Source organism: Triticum urartu, chromosome 2, assembly GCF_003073215.2.
Source record: "Triticum urartu cultivar G1812 chromosome 2, Tu2.1, whole genome shotgun sequence".
NCBI lineage: Eukaryota > Viridiplantae > Streptophyta > Magnoliopsida > Poales > Poaceae > Triticum > Triticum urartu.
Genome location: NC_053023.1, coordinates 523,056,527 through 523,073,609, shown reverse-complemented (window position 1 = coordinate 523,073,609; position 17,083 = coordinate 523,056,527). Strand labels below are relative to the sequence as shown.

Genomic DNA, 17,083 nt, shown 5'->3' with positions numbered 1-17,083 from the left:
CTTAAGTAATATGATTAATTGAACTTTAATTTATCATGAACTTAGTCCTGATAGTTTTTGCATATCTATGTTGTTGTAGATCAATGGCCCGTGCTACCGTTCCCTTAAATTTTAGTGCGTTCCTAGAGAAAGCTAAGTTGAAAGATGATGGTAGAAACTACACGGGCTGGGTCCGTAACTTGAGGATTATCCTCATTGCTGCACAAAAGAATTACGTCCTGGAAGCATCGCTAGGTGCAAGACCCGCTGCAGGAGCAACTCCGGACATTATCAACGTCTGGAAGAATAAAGCCGATGACTACTCAATAGTTCACTTTGCCATGCTTTACGGCTTAGAATCGGGACTTCAAAGACGTTTTCAATGTCATGGAGCATATGAGATGTTCCAGGAGTTGAAATTAATATTTCAAGCAAATGCCCAAGTTGAGAGATATGAAGTCTCGAACAAGTTCTATAGCTACAAGATGGAGGAGAATAGTTGTATCAGTGAACATATACTCAAAATGTCTGGGTATCATAACCACTTGACTCAGCTGGGAGTTAATCTTCCTGAAGATAGTGTCATTGACAGAGCTCTTTAATCACTTCCACCAAGCTATAAAGACTTCATGATGAACTATAATATGCAAGGGATAGAAACGACAATTCCTGAGCTCTTCGCGACGCTAAAGGTTGCGAAGGTAGAAATCAAGAAAGAGCATCAAGTGTTGATGGTTAACAAGACCACAAGTTTCAAGAAAAAGGGCAAAGGGAATAAGGGGAACTTCAAGAAGAAGAACAAGCAAGTTGCTGCTCAAGAGAAGAAGCCCAAGTCTGAATCTAAGCCTGAAACTGAGTGCTTCTACTGCAAAGGAGCTAGTCACTGGAAGCGGAACTGCCCCAAGTATTTGGCGGATAAGAAGGATGGAATAGTGAAAGGTACATTCGATATACATGTTATTGATGTGTACCTTACTAATGCTCGTAGTAGCGCCTGGGTATTTGATACTCGTTCTGTTGCTCATATTTGCAACTCAAAACAACAGCTACGGATTAAACAAAGATTAGCTAAGGACGAGGTGACGATGCGCATGGGAAATGGTTCCAAAGTTGATGTGATCGCCGTCGGCACGCTACCTCTACATCTATCGCCGGGATTAGTTTTAGACCTGAATAATTGTTATTTGGTGCCAGCGTTGAGCATGAACATTATATATGGATCTGTTTGATGCGAGACAGTTATTCATTTAAATCAGAGAATAATGGTTGTTCTATTTATATGAGTAATATATTTTATGGTCATGCACCCTTGATGAGTGGTCTATTTTTGTTGAATCTCGATTGTAGTGATACACATATTCATAATATTGAAGCCAAAAATGCAAAGTTAATAATGATAGTGCAACTTATTTGTGGCAGTGCCGTTTAGGTCATATTGGTGTAAAGCGCATGAAGAAACTCCATGCTGATGGACTTTTGGAATCACTTGCTTATGAATCACTTGATGCTTGTGAACCATGCCTCAAGATGACTAAGACTCCGTTCTCCGAAACAATGGAGTGAGCCACTGACTTATTGGAAATAATACATATTGATGTATGCGGTCCAATGAGTGTTGAGGCTCGTGGCGGGTATCGTTATTTTCTGACCTTCACAGATGATTTGAGCAGATAGGGGTATATCTACTTAATGAAACATAAGTCTAAAACATTTGGAAAGTTCAAAGAATTTCAGAGTGAAGTGGAAAATCATCGTAACAAGAAAATAAAGTTTCTACGACCTGATCGTGGAGGTGAATATTTGAGTTATGAGTTTGGTCTTCATTTTAAATAATGTGGAATAGTTTCGTAACTCACGCCACCTAGAACACCACAGCGTAATGGTGTGTCTGAACGTCGTAACCGTATTTTATTAGATATGGTGCGATCTATGATGTCTCTTATCGATTTACCGCTATCGTTTTGGGGTTATGCTTTAGAGACGGCTGCATTCATGTTAAATAGGGCACCATCTAAATCCGTTGAGACGACACCATATGAACTGTGGTTTAGCAAGAAACCTAAGTTGTCGTTTCTTAAAGTTTGAGACTGCGATGCTTATGTGAAAAAGTTTCAACCTGATAAGCTCGAACCCAAATCGGAGAAATTATGTCTTCATAGGATACCCAAAGAAGACTGTTGGGTACACCTGCTATCACAAATCCGAAGGCGAGATATTCCTTGCTAAGAATGGATCCTTTCTAGAGAAGGAGTTTCTCTCGAAAGAAGTGAGTGGGAGGAAAGTAGAACTTGATGAGGTAATTGTACCTTCTCTGGAATTGGAAAGTAGTTCATCACATAAATCAGTTCCAGTGATTCCTACACCAATTAATGAGGAAGCTAATGATGAAGATCATGAAACTTCAGATCAAGTTACTACCGAACCTCGTAGGTCAACCAGAGTACGACCCGCACCAGAGTGGTACGGTAATCCTGTTCTCGAGGTCATGTTACTTGAGCATGACGAACCTACGAAATTTGAGGAAGCGATGATGAGCCCAGATTCCGCAAAATGGCTTGAAGCCATGAAATCTGAGATGGGGTCCATGTATGAGAATAAAGTGTGAACTTTGGTTGACTTTCTCGATGATCGGCAAGCCATAGAGAATAAATGGATCTTCAAGAAGAAGACTGACGCTGACGGTAATGTTACTGTCTAGAGAGGTCGACTTGTTGTGAAAGATTTTCGACAAGTTCAAGGAGTTGACTACGATGAGACCTTCTCACCCGTAGCTAGTCTAGTAGAGGCTCACTAGGGACACGATATTTGTTTATGTATCCACACATGTATTTAAGTTTCCAATCAATACAATTCTAGCATGAATAATAAACCTTTATCATCAATAAGGAAATATAAAATAACACTTTATTATTGCCTCTAGGGCATATTTCCTTCATGATGTAGGTCATTACTTTCAGACCAAAATAGTCATATGGCAGGGTGACCCAGTGTCCCTAATGTTATTTAACATTATTGCTGACATGTGGACTATTCTGATTGAGTGCGCCAGGCAGGATGGCCAGATTGCAGGAGTAGTGCCATACCTTGTGGATGGTGGCCTCTCTATTTTGCAATACGACGACGACACAATACTTTTTATGGAACATGATCTGGACCAGGCTCAAAACCTGAAACCCTTGCTTTCAGCGTTTGAGAATGTTGCGTCTCAAAATAAACTTTCATAAAAGCGAATTGTTCTGCTTTGGAGAATCCGTTGAGGCGTCGTCCAATTATGCTGACCTATTTGGTTGCGCATATGGCCAATGCCCAATTAAATATTTAGGAATACCGATTCATTATCAGCGCCTCACCATTGCAGTGGAAGCATATAGAGGAGCGTCTAGAAAAACGGTTGAGCATTTAGAAAGGCAAACTGCTCTCAATTGGAGGACGGTTTTGGTTTACTCCGTCCTTATAAATATGGTTCTCTATATGATTTCTTTCTTCCAACTTTCAAAAGGGGTCCTACAAAGACTAGACTATTTTAGATCTAGATTCTTTTGGCAAAGAGACGATGAAAATAAAAAAACATACAGGTTGGCAAAATGAAGCGTGGTTTGTTCATGACCTACATGTCAAGAATGAGGCCCTACTCAGTAAATGGTTGTTCAAATTTCTTACTGACGATGGTGTTTGGCAAACCATGTTGCGCAACAAGTATCTAGGCCAAAAAGCGGTGTCCAAGGCATTTTTGAAACCTGGCGACTCGCACTTTTGTGCTGACCTAATGGCGGCAAAGAAACGTCTCTTTCGCTTTGGGTCTTTCGTGATAAAGGACGCTCGGAGATTCATTGTTGTAAAGACATCTGGCTAGGCACTGCCAGTCTCGGAGAACAATATCCAACCTTATATACCATTGTTCCTGATAAGAATAATACTATTGTGCAAGTGCTCAGTTCATCTCCGCTGAATATTTTATTCAGTCGGGATTTGATTGGTCCCCGACTTGTGTCATGGCATAATCTTTTATCCCGACAAGATTCAATTTACCTGACACAAGGCCGAGATGTGTTTCGCTGAAAACTTACTACATCAGTGTCTTTCAGTGTAGACTCTATGTGCCGTGCACTCACAAATCTTGAGCTACCAGTGAGTGATAACAAGAAAATTTGGAAGTTCAAGATTCCATTAGAAGTGAAAAACTTCATGTGGTATCTTCATAGGGGAGTTCTATTAACCAAAGACAACCTTGCACAACGCAACTAGCAAGGGAGTAAGAGTTTGTACTCATGACGAGACAATCAAACACCTCTTTTTTCAATGCAAGTTTGCACGTTATACATGGCCAGTCACCCAAATAGCGTCAAATGTGCATCCGTCCATAAGTGTTGCCAATATTTTTGGTTTTTGGGTTGGATGGTATTCTAAATAGGTTCAAAATGGTAATAAGGGTGAGAACCGTATGCCTTAGTTTGGTCGCCTTGACTATGTAGAAATGATTTGTTTTTTAATGAAAAAACGCTTCTCCTCTGCCTGTTATTTTCTTGTATAAGCACTTGCTACGTACGTGGTGTATGCTACAAAGATCGAAGTACCAATCGTTGTTTAAAACGGTGTATACGCGATTGGAGCAGGTGTCTACGAAGAGTTTTGTTTTTCCAACATGGATGACAGCATAACCTTTGGATCAATCCACCACCACCTTTGACATAGGCAATGGGACTCTACTTTTGCCGATTTATCAATTTTTATTTATGAATTTTTGTCAGACTTTTGAATTTGGTTGTATGCATCCTAATCGTACAAAGACCGAATGTTATTCATATTACTTTGTATCTGTTTGATGCTACATTTGAGATAATAAAATCGCCATGTATCAAAAAAATATCAATAGAATGAGATGCCCTTTATGAAAAAAGATGGATGATGACCAAAATGACAGCAATCAAAAGCAAACCTCAGCGCTTACCACACGGCCAGGGTCACTAACTTGTCGCCTTGACCGCCAACTTTGACCTCCTTCACACTAACGCCGTTAGTCGGCACTACGTCACAGCGCGCGCCAGTCGAAACTATCCAGACAAACGGACAAAACTCCTTCCGTCCCGGCAGTTTATTTACTCCTACGCAAAAAATATAAATAAATCCGAAAGGCAAAACCCCCGAAACTTCTCCGCGTTCCCCTCTCTCCCTCTCTCCCTCGCGTCTTCTTTCTCCTCGCAACATTTGGTTCGACTCAACTCACGGGCTGGCGAGCGGGGACCTGGAGAGCGCAGCCGCCGTTTTGACCCGCCCGGCCGGCGGATCAAGGACCCTTATAAGCGTCTTTTCTTCCCCATACGGCTTCTCACGCAAGCTGAGTTTTCTGCTCCGCCTGCGCCGGTCGCAGATTCCCGCGAAAGCGAGGGCCAGAGCTTTTCTTTTCTATCTATCTTGCTCTGTCCTCTCCCCCCTTTGTGCCCTCCGTCCTGCCAAAGCGGCAGAAAGCCGCGGCTGTTCTTGATTCTCGCGGGGGGCTGCGCCGGTCTTGGCGGCCTGGACGTGAAGGAGGCGCGGCGCGGCGGGGGCGTTCGATGGGCACGGTGAAGGCGTGGGTGGCGGGCAAGTACGCGGAGCCAATGGGGCCGATGCACGACTCGCTGCGCGTCGCCTACGTGGTCTTCTCCTTCTGCGCCGCCTTCTTGCTCGGCGGAATCAAAGGCATGTGCCTATTCTCTTCCTCCCTGTGAATATTGGTCGCGCCTTTGTTTCTGCCGGTGTGGCTTACTGTTCTTCTCGTTCTTGGGGAAATGGGTGTGCAGCGATGGTGGTCGGCCCGGTGGCGGCGGCGCTGATGATACTGGGGAACGTGGGCGTGATCCTCGTGCTCTTCCCGGCGCACGTCTGGTGGACCATCTACTCGCTCATCAAGTAAGCCCATTCTGCTTCTCGTGTGCTGGAAACAGAGCATTCTTTGTTGGTTCCGAGCTTCCGATCCCTTCCGCTGAATGTTCAGTTCTGGGCGCAAACTTCTGATTCTGGCTTGGCCGAGGTTTCGATGACCCGATTCGGCTGCCGATTCTTCGAATTTCAGTGGCGAATCAGATGATCCGCCACATGAGAATGAGATAGAATAGTCAAACTGATCGATCGCTGTTGGTTGCGTTGCTCTGCATTCTGAACCCAGGACGGACCGCATCAACGCGGGCCTGAAGCTGGCGGTGGCCATCGCGCTGCCGGTGCTGTTCGGGCTCTGGCTCGGCCTGGGCATCTTCGGGAGCGCCCTGGTGGCGCTGGGCTACGGCTTCTTCACGCCGTGGATCTCCACCTTCGAGGCGTTCCGGCAGGAGAGCGAGGCCAAGAAGTTCGTGCATGGCATTGTGGTAAGCTCAAACTTCTAAGGGACGACCGGTCGCTGCTAACTGTGAAAATCGAGTGAGAGATCGACGGTTGATTTTGGTTTCTCGGCGGTGGCAGGACGGGACGTGGGGGACGATCAAGGGCAGCTGCACGGTGGTGAGGGACTTCGCGGACATGTGCTTCCACTCCTACCCCGTTTACCTCAAGGAGCTCCGCGAGTGCGCCCAGGACCGCGAGCCCCTCTCCATAAGGTATTGATACCATCGTGTTAGACCACATAATGATATATTAGCACTGGGTTACCTGTCTAAAGCTATTCAAGATTGTTGTCTGAAGCTGTTGATATTATCGTGTTAGATAATACTATAAGATGGTATTTATTGTTATATTAGCACTGGATGACCTGTCTGAAGCTGATTTTGTCCCATGGTATCATCTTGTGTGACAAGAAATTTTGTTTCATGCTGTGATCTTGTGTGACAAGGACGTGCCTATTTGATAGTGATACATTTTTCATAAGAAAAACATGCCCTGGCAGCTTGCCATTCTAGACTTAATGAAGCATAGTAAAGCCTGTAAAATCTGGGTCGATCGCCCCGTCATGATCACTGCACATCACATTATAATTACAGTTGCTTGAAGCTGGACAATGAAAGCGATGGTGAACTAGCTAGCTGTGCACGCCAAAAATCACCCTGAAAAGAAAATGCGCTGTGGTGTTTGTGCAGGCTGCTGGACGTGCCGTCGTGCATACTCGTCGGCCTCCTGGGGTTGATCGTGGACATACCGCTCTACACGGTGATCGCGCTGATCAAGAGCCCCTACATGCTCTTCAAGGGCTGGCAGAGGCTGCTGCACGACCTCATCAGCCGCGAAGGCCCCTTCCTGGAGCCGGTCTGCGTGCCCATCGCCGGCCTCGCCATCCTTTTCTGGCCCCTGGTGGTGGTTGGGAGCGTCCTGCTGGCCGTCGTCTCCAGCATTTTCGTAGGTCTCTACGGAGCGGTCATCGTCTACCAGGTCTCTTTCTTTGCCACTGCCACCGTGCCGTGCCATTTCTTGCCCGTCTCCCACGCGTCCGATTCCATGCTGCGCGCGAAAGAGATTGCCTGATGTGGTCAAGTTTGTTCGTCGTCGCAGGAGAAGTCCTTCCGGCGGGGGGCTTCGTACGTGGTGACCATGGTCGCCGAGTTTGACGAGTACACCAACGACTGGCTTTACCTTCGCGAAGGGACTGTTCTTCCAAAGTAAAGTGTTCTCTACTGCTGTTTTTGAACACTTTGGGTTGTGTTGTAGGTTGTAGCTTCTACTTTGTTGTGTGCTGCTTTATTCATTTCTCATGGTTCAAGTTTGTTTTCCACCAGGCCTTCCTACCGGAAGAGGAAATTGCCCGATTCCGCCGAGTTCTCGGTCCGGCCAAATGTTTCTGTCAGGGGAGGTGAGCACCCTAGTTCATCCAGTGAAGCTCCGGCAATGCTGGTTCCCACTTTGGTTCCGGCGAGGTCCGTCAGAGAGGCGATACAAGAGGTCAAAATGGTCCAGGTCCGTTTGTCACCCATGTTTAATTCTTACCAACCAACGCCCGTCTTATTTCACCAAAAACACCAAGAAGCGTCACTATATGCAGCTCCCTCTTTGAGCAAAATTTCTGGAAGATACTCAAACTTGGCAATAAGTGCATTCATTGTTTCAGTAACATCAATGTTGTTCACATGTCTGGAAAGAAAAGGCAATGGATACACTTTTCAATCCATGCTTCCTCTTTGATGCATGGCTATACATTTTCATTCTCTCATCCATGCTCTCGTAGATTAGGTGTGAGCTAGTCCCGACTGAAGTAATAATACCACAAATGAAATGGTACCGTCAAACAAGGGAATGTTAAGCATATGTAAGTTGTTGGGGTCCATGGTCTCTTACATTAGGCGAGCTAGTTCTAATTGAGGAAATGTTGTAAATGCAAGGAAGACCTAACAGAACGAATAGTTGAACAGCATAACTGCTGAATCTATCATTGAAAAGAAGCGATGGATGCCGGCCTATTGAACTTACAGAATTGTATGGTAGCTACTGACCTCGCCAGTGGCCACAACTAGAATATAGACTTTGATTCAAGGATATGAAAGCTTGTCAGCCCCCTTTCCCCAAAAAAAAGGTATAACGCTAACATAAGCATATCCATTGCAGTTTGTGTGTAATGTGTACCAACCCAAATAACTGTTGTTCTTTTACACCTTCCTCTCTGATCAATGCTGGAATTTCTATCTTCTCAGAGCAAACTAGAAGCTTCTTTTAACGTTATTTGAAAATACAATAGGTACCAGATCATAGTTGAGTCTGTACAAATTTTGTACTCAAATGCCATGAGATGCATATGCGAAGCAGAAAACGTAAATACGCAGATGTACTAGGTTTACCTCTGCTTTAAGTGAGAGGTAGTGGATTTCACCTACAATACCAGATTCTGCACCATGTATATACTCCCTCCGTTCCTAAATATAAGTCTTTTTAGAGATTCCAACGTGGATAACACATGCCATGTATATACTCCCTCCGTTCATAGATGAGTCTGTACAGAAATTTGGCTCAAATGCCATGAGATGCAGATGCGAAGGAGAAAACATAAATAAGTAGATGTACTAGGTTTACCTCTGCTTTAGATGTGAGGTAAGTGGATTTCACCTACAATACCAGATTTTGCACCATGCATATATTTTTGAACAAATAGAAGGTGCCACCAAAAAAAATTCTACACCGCAGTGTACATGGTGTTTCATCTTGAATGTCAAGTCCTGCCTGAATCCCTAATCATTCATTCTCCTTGATCTGCAGATATGGGAAAACGTTATGAAGTCGTGCGAGCAGAGGGGCAGGGACCTGCTGAACCTGAATGTCATAACCAGCGTGGACCTGACCGAGTGGCTGAGAACGAAAGACGGCGGCAACGAGACGATAAACCTGGGGCTGCCTTCCTACGACATGCTGTGCACCGTCCTGCAGTCGATCAAGGCCGGCTCCGCGGGGCTGCTGCTGGGCAACGGCGTGGAGGTGGACCAGCAGAACCGGCCGCAGGACCTGCTGCTGGACTGGTTCTTCCACCCCGTGCTGGTGCTCAAGGACCAGATACAGGTGCTCAAGATGGCCGAGCAGGAGGTGAGGTTCCTGGAGAAGTCGACGCTTTTCGTCGGCGGTGGTTCTGCCACCGCCGGTGCGGATGCGTGGGACAATGGCGCCGAGACGCCCCGAGATCCTGTCAGGACCGCGCAGATCCAGGCGATCAGTCGAAGGTGCGCTGTCCCCTGCAGCAACTGCTTGTTTCTGCTATGGAATTTTAGTATTTGACATGTCAGTTTGTTGTTGATCTGCTGGCAGGATGGTGGGGATAGTGAGGAGCATGTCCAAGTTCCCGACGTACCGGAGGCGGTACAGGCATGTGGTGAAGCTGCTGGTGGCGTACGCGGTGGAGCGGGAAGGCTCGTTCGGGTCGTCGGCGTCGGCTCCGTCGGTCAACTTCGAAATCACACGCCTCGAAGTGTAGATAATGCCGTCCGTCGTCTTTTGCTTCTTTTTCTCTTCAGTATAAGTATAGGCATCTATCGCACGCCGTTTTTGTCTGTGCCTCTCCTGTTTCAAGTCTACTAGGAGCTTCCGTGACTGTGTGTAGTATACGTAGTAGTTTTTTTTTTACCCTTTGGGTAGTGGGAGTGTGTATAGTTGTTGTGTTTTGAGATGATGCATGTGCCGAAACTTGAGGCACGGCCTTCAGTTGTGCTGTAAATTCTTGTATATACATTTCACTTCTTAGGGAATTGTTTGGTTCCTTGGTCGGTGTTGCATTGTTGCGTCTTCGGCCGGCTGCGTTCACTGCTGGCATGATGGTAACCTATATGAGCGAGAATACGTCGGGTTTGACGGGGCCAAAATCTGACAAAATCTTTTTCGAGGAGAAACACACGAAGCAGCCAGCTGCTATCCACTTTCTTTCCCCTTGCATCGTTTTTTTAGAGAAAAGGTCTCTTTCTCTTGTGCATCATTTATTCATTTTCTTTTGCGCTTGTTTTCCTTTTTGTGAGAAACTTCTGCTCTTGTGAACCCCGAGATTCATCGGGAGCTCATTTTTGGGCAGGCCCATTCTTTTCTTTTCTTTGCTGTTTTTGTTTTTTCTTCTTCCAAATAGTTTAGGGTTATCAAAAAGTTTCAATTTTTTTAAGTGTGAATTTTCAAATAAATGTTCTTCAATTCAAAAAATGTTTGGAAAATCATAAAATATTCGTTGACTTCACAAAATATTCGTGATTTTCAAGAAATGTTTGCATATTCAAAAGATGTCCATGAATTTTAAAAAAAATTCTAAATCATAAAATGTTCGTGATTTTGAACAAATATTCATGAATTCAAAAAACATTCATGATTTTTTTTAAATGTTCCCAAATTTCAAGAAAAGCTCATCGATTCAAAAACTGACCGCTGTTTCAGAAAATGTCCATGAATTTGGAAACTGTCCATGTATTTCAAAAAAGTTAGTCAAAACAAAAAAGTTAGTGAATTTTAAAATTGTTCCCAAATTTAAAAATGTTCGCCGATTCAAAGAAAATGTAGTGTTGGTTGGCAAGCTCATAGGCCTGCTCATGGTGGTTGGCAAGCTCCTAACGTTGGAGTTGCCAAAATATATGTTGATGGAGGTATAGACCGAGGAGAATGGAAGGGGGCTGTCAGTCAAATTTTGCCGCGACGCGAGTGGGACATATTTGGGTGTGTCGTCAATCCTTTTTGAAGGTCTTACACATCCAGCGACGCTTGAAGCCATTGCTTGTAGTGAGGCAATGTTTCTAGCTCTTGATCTAAACCTCTCCCGCTACAAATTGCTATGGATTGTCTGAAAGTGGTACGCAATATTAAAGAGGATAAACCATGCAATTATGGTTCGTTGATCAAGAAGATTCTGTCGAAGAAGGCGTTGTTCCGGGAGGTGTCCATTAGTCATGAATATCAATCATGCAATATAGAAGCACAGAATCTTGTAAAAGTAGCAACTTCTGTGGAGAGTGGGCGTCATGTTTGGCTCACTGGAGATGTATCTGGTGCACGGGGGCAATTTGGTGCTACCGGTGCACCGGTCCCCATTACACATTCAAATGTTCGAAAATCCCCAAAAAAACATTAGTGCACTGACACGACACCAATGCATGTTGTCACAAAAAATCAAGTCAAAATCTGAAACATTACTTGAGATAAAAAATGTCAAATTTGATACTGAATAGTACATAACACAAGTTGGGCTTCGGTTTTGGCCCATTGGCGCACTGATGTCAAATTTGTCATTTCTGTATCTCGACCAATGTTTTCAATTTTGATTTGAATTTTCATGAAAACATACATTGCTATTGTGCCAATGCACTAAATATTTTTCGGATTTTTTTGAACATTTTTGAATGTAACAGGGTCTGTTGCACCAGATACGTTCTCTTGGCCCACCTCACCCCCACCTATAGCTTGTATCCCTGTCAACATCGTTTAAATAAAAGCTATATGGTGTTCTACAAAAACTATCGAGCTACGACCCGTTTAGCCCTTAAATTTTCACTCATTTTATTTTTATTAAAGCACATGAATTGAGTTTTTTTTAAATAATATCATGAGAATGGAAAAAAATTCGATCCCATGATGGATTTGAATAATTCCCCCAAAATATTTTTTAAAATAACTCCCTAAATTAGTTTTAGGATTTGAATAATTCCCCCAAAATAGCTTTTGTGCTTCAAATGAAGATGCAAAATCCAAATATGCATGAAATAATGGTATGCTTCTATTAACATCTAAATTGAAAAATTGGAATGTTACACCAACACACACACATTGACACAACACCTACTTGAAGTCCTTGGGTAGTACTAGTAAAAACTACTACTACTCGTAAATCAGGCAACACGTACTACCACCCACCGAGACACCGAGGGTGTGTTTGGTAGGGTGCATGAAGGCTGCATGAGGGTAAAAGTTTCTAATCCGACCCACTTTTACTTGTTTGGTAGGGTGCATAGGCTCACCTGAGCTATGCTCATCTGATGCATAAAAGTGCCCTCAGCCATACTCATCTCATGCACCCCAGACAGGGTGCATGGAGGCAGCTATGCTGGCCCTGACACTCGTCCCCATCGACCAGACCATGTCCGGATATATTTATTTTTTCAAAAAGAATCAAATTTTCAAAATTTGTTTAAATTTTCGAAAAACTTTAGAATTTCAGAAGAAATGAAAAAATGAATTTCAAAATTGTTTAAATTTTCAAAAAAAATCATAATTTCAAAATTTCTTTGGATTTTCAATAAATATTTGAAATTTCAATTTTTCTAAAAAAATCATAAATGTTTGGTATTTCAAAAGGAAATCAAAATTTGTTTGAATTTTGAAAAAAAATAGAATTTTAATTTTTTATAAAATATTCAAATTTTGTTCAAATTTTTAAAAAAACTCGTAATTTCAAATATGTTCAAATAAAAAAACAGAATTTCAAAATTTATTTTAATTTCCCAAAAAAGTTTAGAATATCAAAATATGTTTAAATTTGTGTTGACATTTTTTCGATTTTGTTCATCATTCAAAAAAAATATTCAGAATTCGAAATTGTTCAGCATGTCTAAACACATGCAGGCTGCCAAACAAAATCTCAGCTCAGCATGTCTCAGCGCATACATCACTGCCAAACAACAGCAACTGCTTGGACTTAGCATGTCTACACTCAGCATGTATGAGATAAGAACAACTAGCCTAGGTCGATACATGCTACCAAACACACCCTCGTGAATGTGTTTCGGCCTACCGTACTAACTAAATCAGACAATGAAAGTTTTAGTGCTTGGAGTAGGGCCCAAAATGGTGGTCTATTAGCTGGTACACAAACCGGTTGGTAGGTCGGAACTCAGAAACCGGACCTGTCAATGCCACCGAAACTTGGAGGCCGACCTCGTCATAGCTGAACACAGTACTGGAATAGTACACCCATGCCCCAGCATTCAAACCAATGCACCTCAATGCGAATTGCTGCATTTCTAAAACAGGAGGTGAATCTCTGACAATAGAGTTCAGGACCAGAATAAGCCTAGTTGTGACCTGTGTGATCACATCCGTGATCCACGACCAAGAGCCACGGCCGGCGGACCGAAGAAGCGTTCTCCGCCATGCGTGCCAGTCAGCGGCCGGCCCTCCACAATTACGGGCCCAATCGCCATCCAGTCTAGTCTAGAGCAGAAAACGATGGAACCCAAGTCGTCGAAAGAAAACAGCATGCCGTGAGTTGCCGACGGTGAAACAGGAAAGGAGGCAACAAGGCACCAAGGAGCGAGCACAAGCGCACAGCTGGCTGAAACCGCAATGCAAAGCAAGGCAACCAACCACTTCCTTCCTTGGTTGCATCCATCCATGTGAACATATTAACTTGAAAAGAAAAACGAGGAACCGAAAAGGAAAGCTCTCCTTGATTACATCCGCTCTAGGTCAGCGGGCATCGATTAGAGCATCTCCAACAGCTTCCTTATTTTTTAGCATGAGATGTTTTTTTTATGTAACATGAGACGTTTATCGATGGGTTGATTTCCATCATTTCCCGCAAGAAAAACATCCTCCAACAATTACCCAACCACAAAAATTGTAGTTTTTTTGAGCAGCCCTAAAATACAACACAAAGTGCCTCAAACATACAACACTTCCGATGTTGTCACAAAAAACGAGTAGATGCCCCGGGATGATCGCCCACGGCCGTTTCACTCCCGTGCCCGGCCGGATCTCCACCCCGTTGAAGGCCACCGCCGTCGCTCCGCCACCCCGACCCCATCGCTCCCCTCCGCTACCTCGACGGCCGTCACCGCTCTGATTTTGCATCCGCCCATGACGGCCGGCACTCCGCCGCCCGTAATGGCTGTAGAAACTCGCCCGTGTCCCTCCGGGTGGCTTAGCGTCCGCTGGTTCTTGCTGCCCGATCACCGTGGCCGAACGGATTGATGACGAGCTTGGGGTGGCGACAACGCGACGTCGTCGCCTTCCCCACGCCGACGGAGGACACCACATGGCCTTTTACATCTCCTCCCGACAACAACTAGCCACTGAGGACCCGCCAACCGGATATCCCTCCTCGCCCACAAGGTGTTTGACGAAATTCTTACAAAGGTAAAAAAATCGTTTGCGTTTTTTTGTATGCAATTGTAGAATTTTAGCTTGATAGATAGTTTCGTATTGTAGATGAGTTCTTGTGACTCCAACTATTGCGATGATTCCTCGTTGGATGAGGAATTTGACTTGACCAAGGAGGAAGATATTGCTATATCGCGATGACGATGCACAAGAACAAGAGGCTGAAGCATGGCGGTTTGATTTTCGGCCGTGGTTTCTATGGAGAGAACGGAAAGAGGCGGGCACCCGATTGATGTGCAACTACTTTGGCCCAAATCCTCATTAGCTAGATAGAATGTCTACGGTCTTGTTTATTCACATTTGCAATGTTGTGAAGCAACATGATCATTCCTTCCTACAAAGAAGGAACTGCACCGGATTGCTTGGACATAGCACTAAGAAGAAGGTCACTGCCGCATAGCTCATGATGGCCTATGGTATTCCGGAAGATTCCATTGATGATAACTTGGCAATGGGAGAGCATTTCAATTTCTTCAGACAATTTGCGAAGGCGGTAGTCAAAGTGTTTGGTCCAAAGTATTTGAGTGCACCCAATGGTCAGTACACGATGAGACTTTTGGATATAAACAATCCCGTGGGTTTCCATGTATGCTTGGCTCCATTGATTGCATGCACTAAAAGTGAAAGAATTGCCATGCAGAATGGCATGGACAGTTCAAAGGACACAACAAGAATGCCACCATCATTCCTGAGGTCGTGGCCTATCGAGAGAGATGAATTTGCCATGTCTATTTTGGGATGTCTGGATCTTACAATGACATCAATGCGCTAAATCGGTCACCTCACTTCAAAGTTAGAGCATCTACAGTCGGGCGCCCCAAACCGGCCTTAAACGCCCGGGCAGCCTGCCCGGTCATTGACCGGTCATGATTTTGTTGTTGGGGAACGCAGTATTTCAAAATTTTCCTATGATCACGCAAGATCTATCTAGGAGATGCATAGCAACGAGAGGGGAGAGTGTGTCTACGTACCCTAGACCGAAAGCGAAAGCGTTTAGTAACGCGGTTGATGTAGTTGAACGTCTTCGTGATCCAACCGATCAAGTACCGAACGCACGGCACCTTCACGATCTGCACACGTTCAGCTCGGTGACGTCCCTCGTACTCTTAATCCAGCTGAGGCCAAGGGTGAGTTCCGTCAGCACAACGGCATGTTGACGGTGATGATGAAGTTACCGACGCAAGGCTTCACCTAAGCACTACGACAATATGACCAAGCTATAAAACTGTGGAGGGAAGCACCGCACACAGCTAAAGATCAACTTGTGTGTCTATGGGGTGCCCCCTCCCCCGTATATAAAGGAGGGAAGGAGGAGGAGGGCCGGCCTCAAGGGGCGCGCCCAAGGCGGGGATTCCTACTCCTAGTAGGAGTAGGTTTCCCCCTTTCCTAGTCCAAGTAGGAGAAGAAGGAAGGAGAGGAAGAAGAGAAGGAAAGGGGGGCTGACCCCCTAGCCCTAGTCTAATTCGGTTTTGGCTAGGGGGAGCGCGCCACCTCTTGGCCGCCTCCTCTCTTCCACCACTAGGCCCATAAGGCCCAATAACTTCCCGGAGGGGGTTCCGGTAACCCCCGGTACTCCGAAACTTATCCGAAACGACCCAAACCATTCCGGTGTCCGAATGTAGCCTTTGTCTCGACCATTTTGAGACTCCTCGTCATATTCGTGATCACACACGGGACTCCGAATAACCTTCGGTACATCAAATCACATAACTCATAATACATATCGTTATCGAACATTAAGCGTGCGGACCTTACGGGTTCGAGAACTATGTAGACATGACCGAGACTCATCTCCGATCAATAACCAATAGCGGAACCTGGATGCTCATATTGGTTCCTACATATTCGACGAAGATTGACGGTGTCCTGGACTAGGGGGTACTCACCACGTCATCTTCCGATCTGATAGATTGGGCCGAGGACCCCCGTGGCCGTATACTCATGGGCCAGTTCGGATAGCTGCCGCATACAAGGAAGATTCCACAAGACTTGGCGATCAAGACAAGGACTTCTCCCCACCGGCGTATTCGGCTAAGACTCTTGTTAACCTAGGCCTCTGGTGCATTATATAAACCAGGGCCAGGCTAGTCGATAGATCATATACACATCAACAATCATACCATAGGCTAGCTTCTAGGGTTTAGCCTCTCCGATCTCGTGGTAGATCTACTCTTGTACTACCCATATCATCAATATTAATCAAGCAGGACGTACGGTTTTACCTCCATCAAGATGGCCTGAACCTGGGTAAACATCGTGTCCCATGCCTCCTGTTACCATCGATCCTAGATGCACAGTTCGGGACCCCCTACCCGAGATCCGCCGGTTTTGACACCGACATTGGTGCTTTCATTGAGAATTACTGTGTGATCGACAAAAAATCGATGGCTCGCCTGCAGATCAACTGCGACTTCGGCATCTTTGTCACTAGCTCGACTGGTCACCTTGGTTCGACCAAGAACTGCGCTCTATGTTCGGATCACCATGTTCTGACGAGGGCCTTCATCAAACATCAACTCCGATCTCTATCAAGATCATGGAGGAATCATCCATGGAGCTCGGGGGCTCAACGTCAACATTGCCCTCAAGCGACCGTGCTGTT

At 44.9% G+C, this 17,083-nt stretch overlaps 1 protein-coding gene across 1 annotated transcript; it reads left to right on the top strand.

Moving 5' to 3' along the window:
- The first annotated feature begins 5,118 nt into the window (after positions 1–5,118).
- LOC125538441 (uncharacterized membrane protein At3g27390) lies at positions 5,119–10,114 on the top strand. The gene is made up of 9 exons (XM_048701696.1): positions 5,119–5,658; positions 5,760–5,868; positions 6,125–6,320; positions 6,415–6,548; positions 7,026–7,314; positions 7,435–7,541; positions 7,659–7,836; positions 9,127–9,581; positions 9,667–10,114. Exons 1-9 carry the CDS (start codon positions 5,532–5,534, stop codon positions 9,830–9,832), a joined length of 1,761 nt encoding a protein of 586 aa, XP_048557653.1. The 5' UTR covers positions 5,119–5,531; the 3' UTR covers positions 9,833–10,114.
- The last annotated feature ends 6,969 nt before the right edge of the window (positions 10,115–17,083 follow it).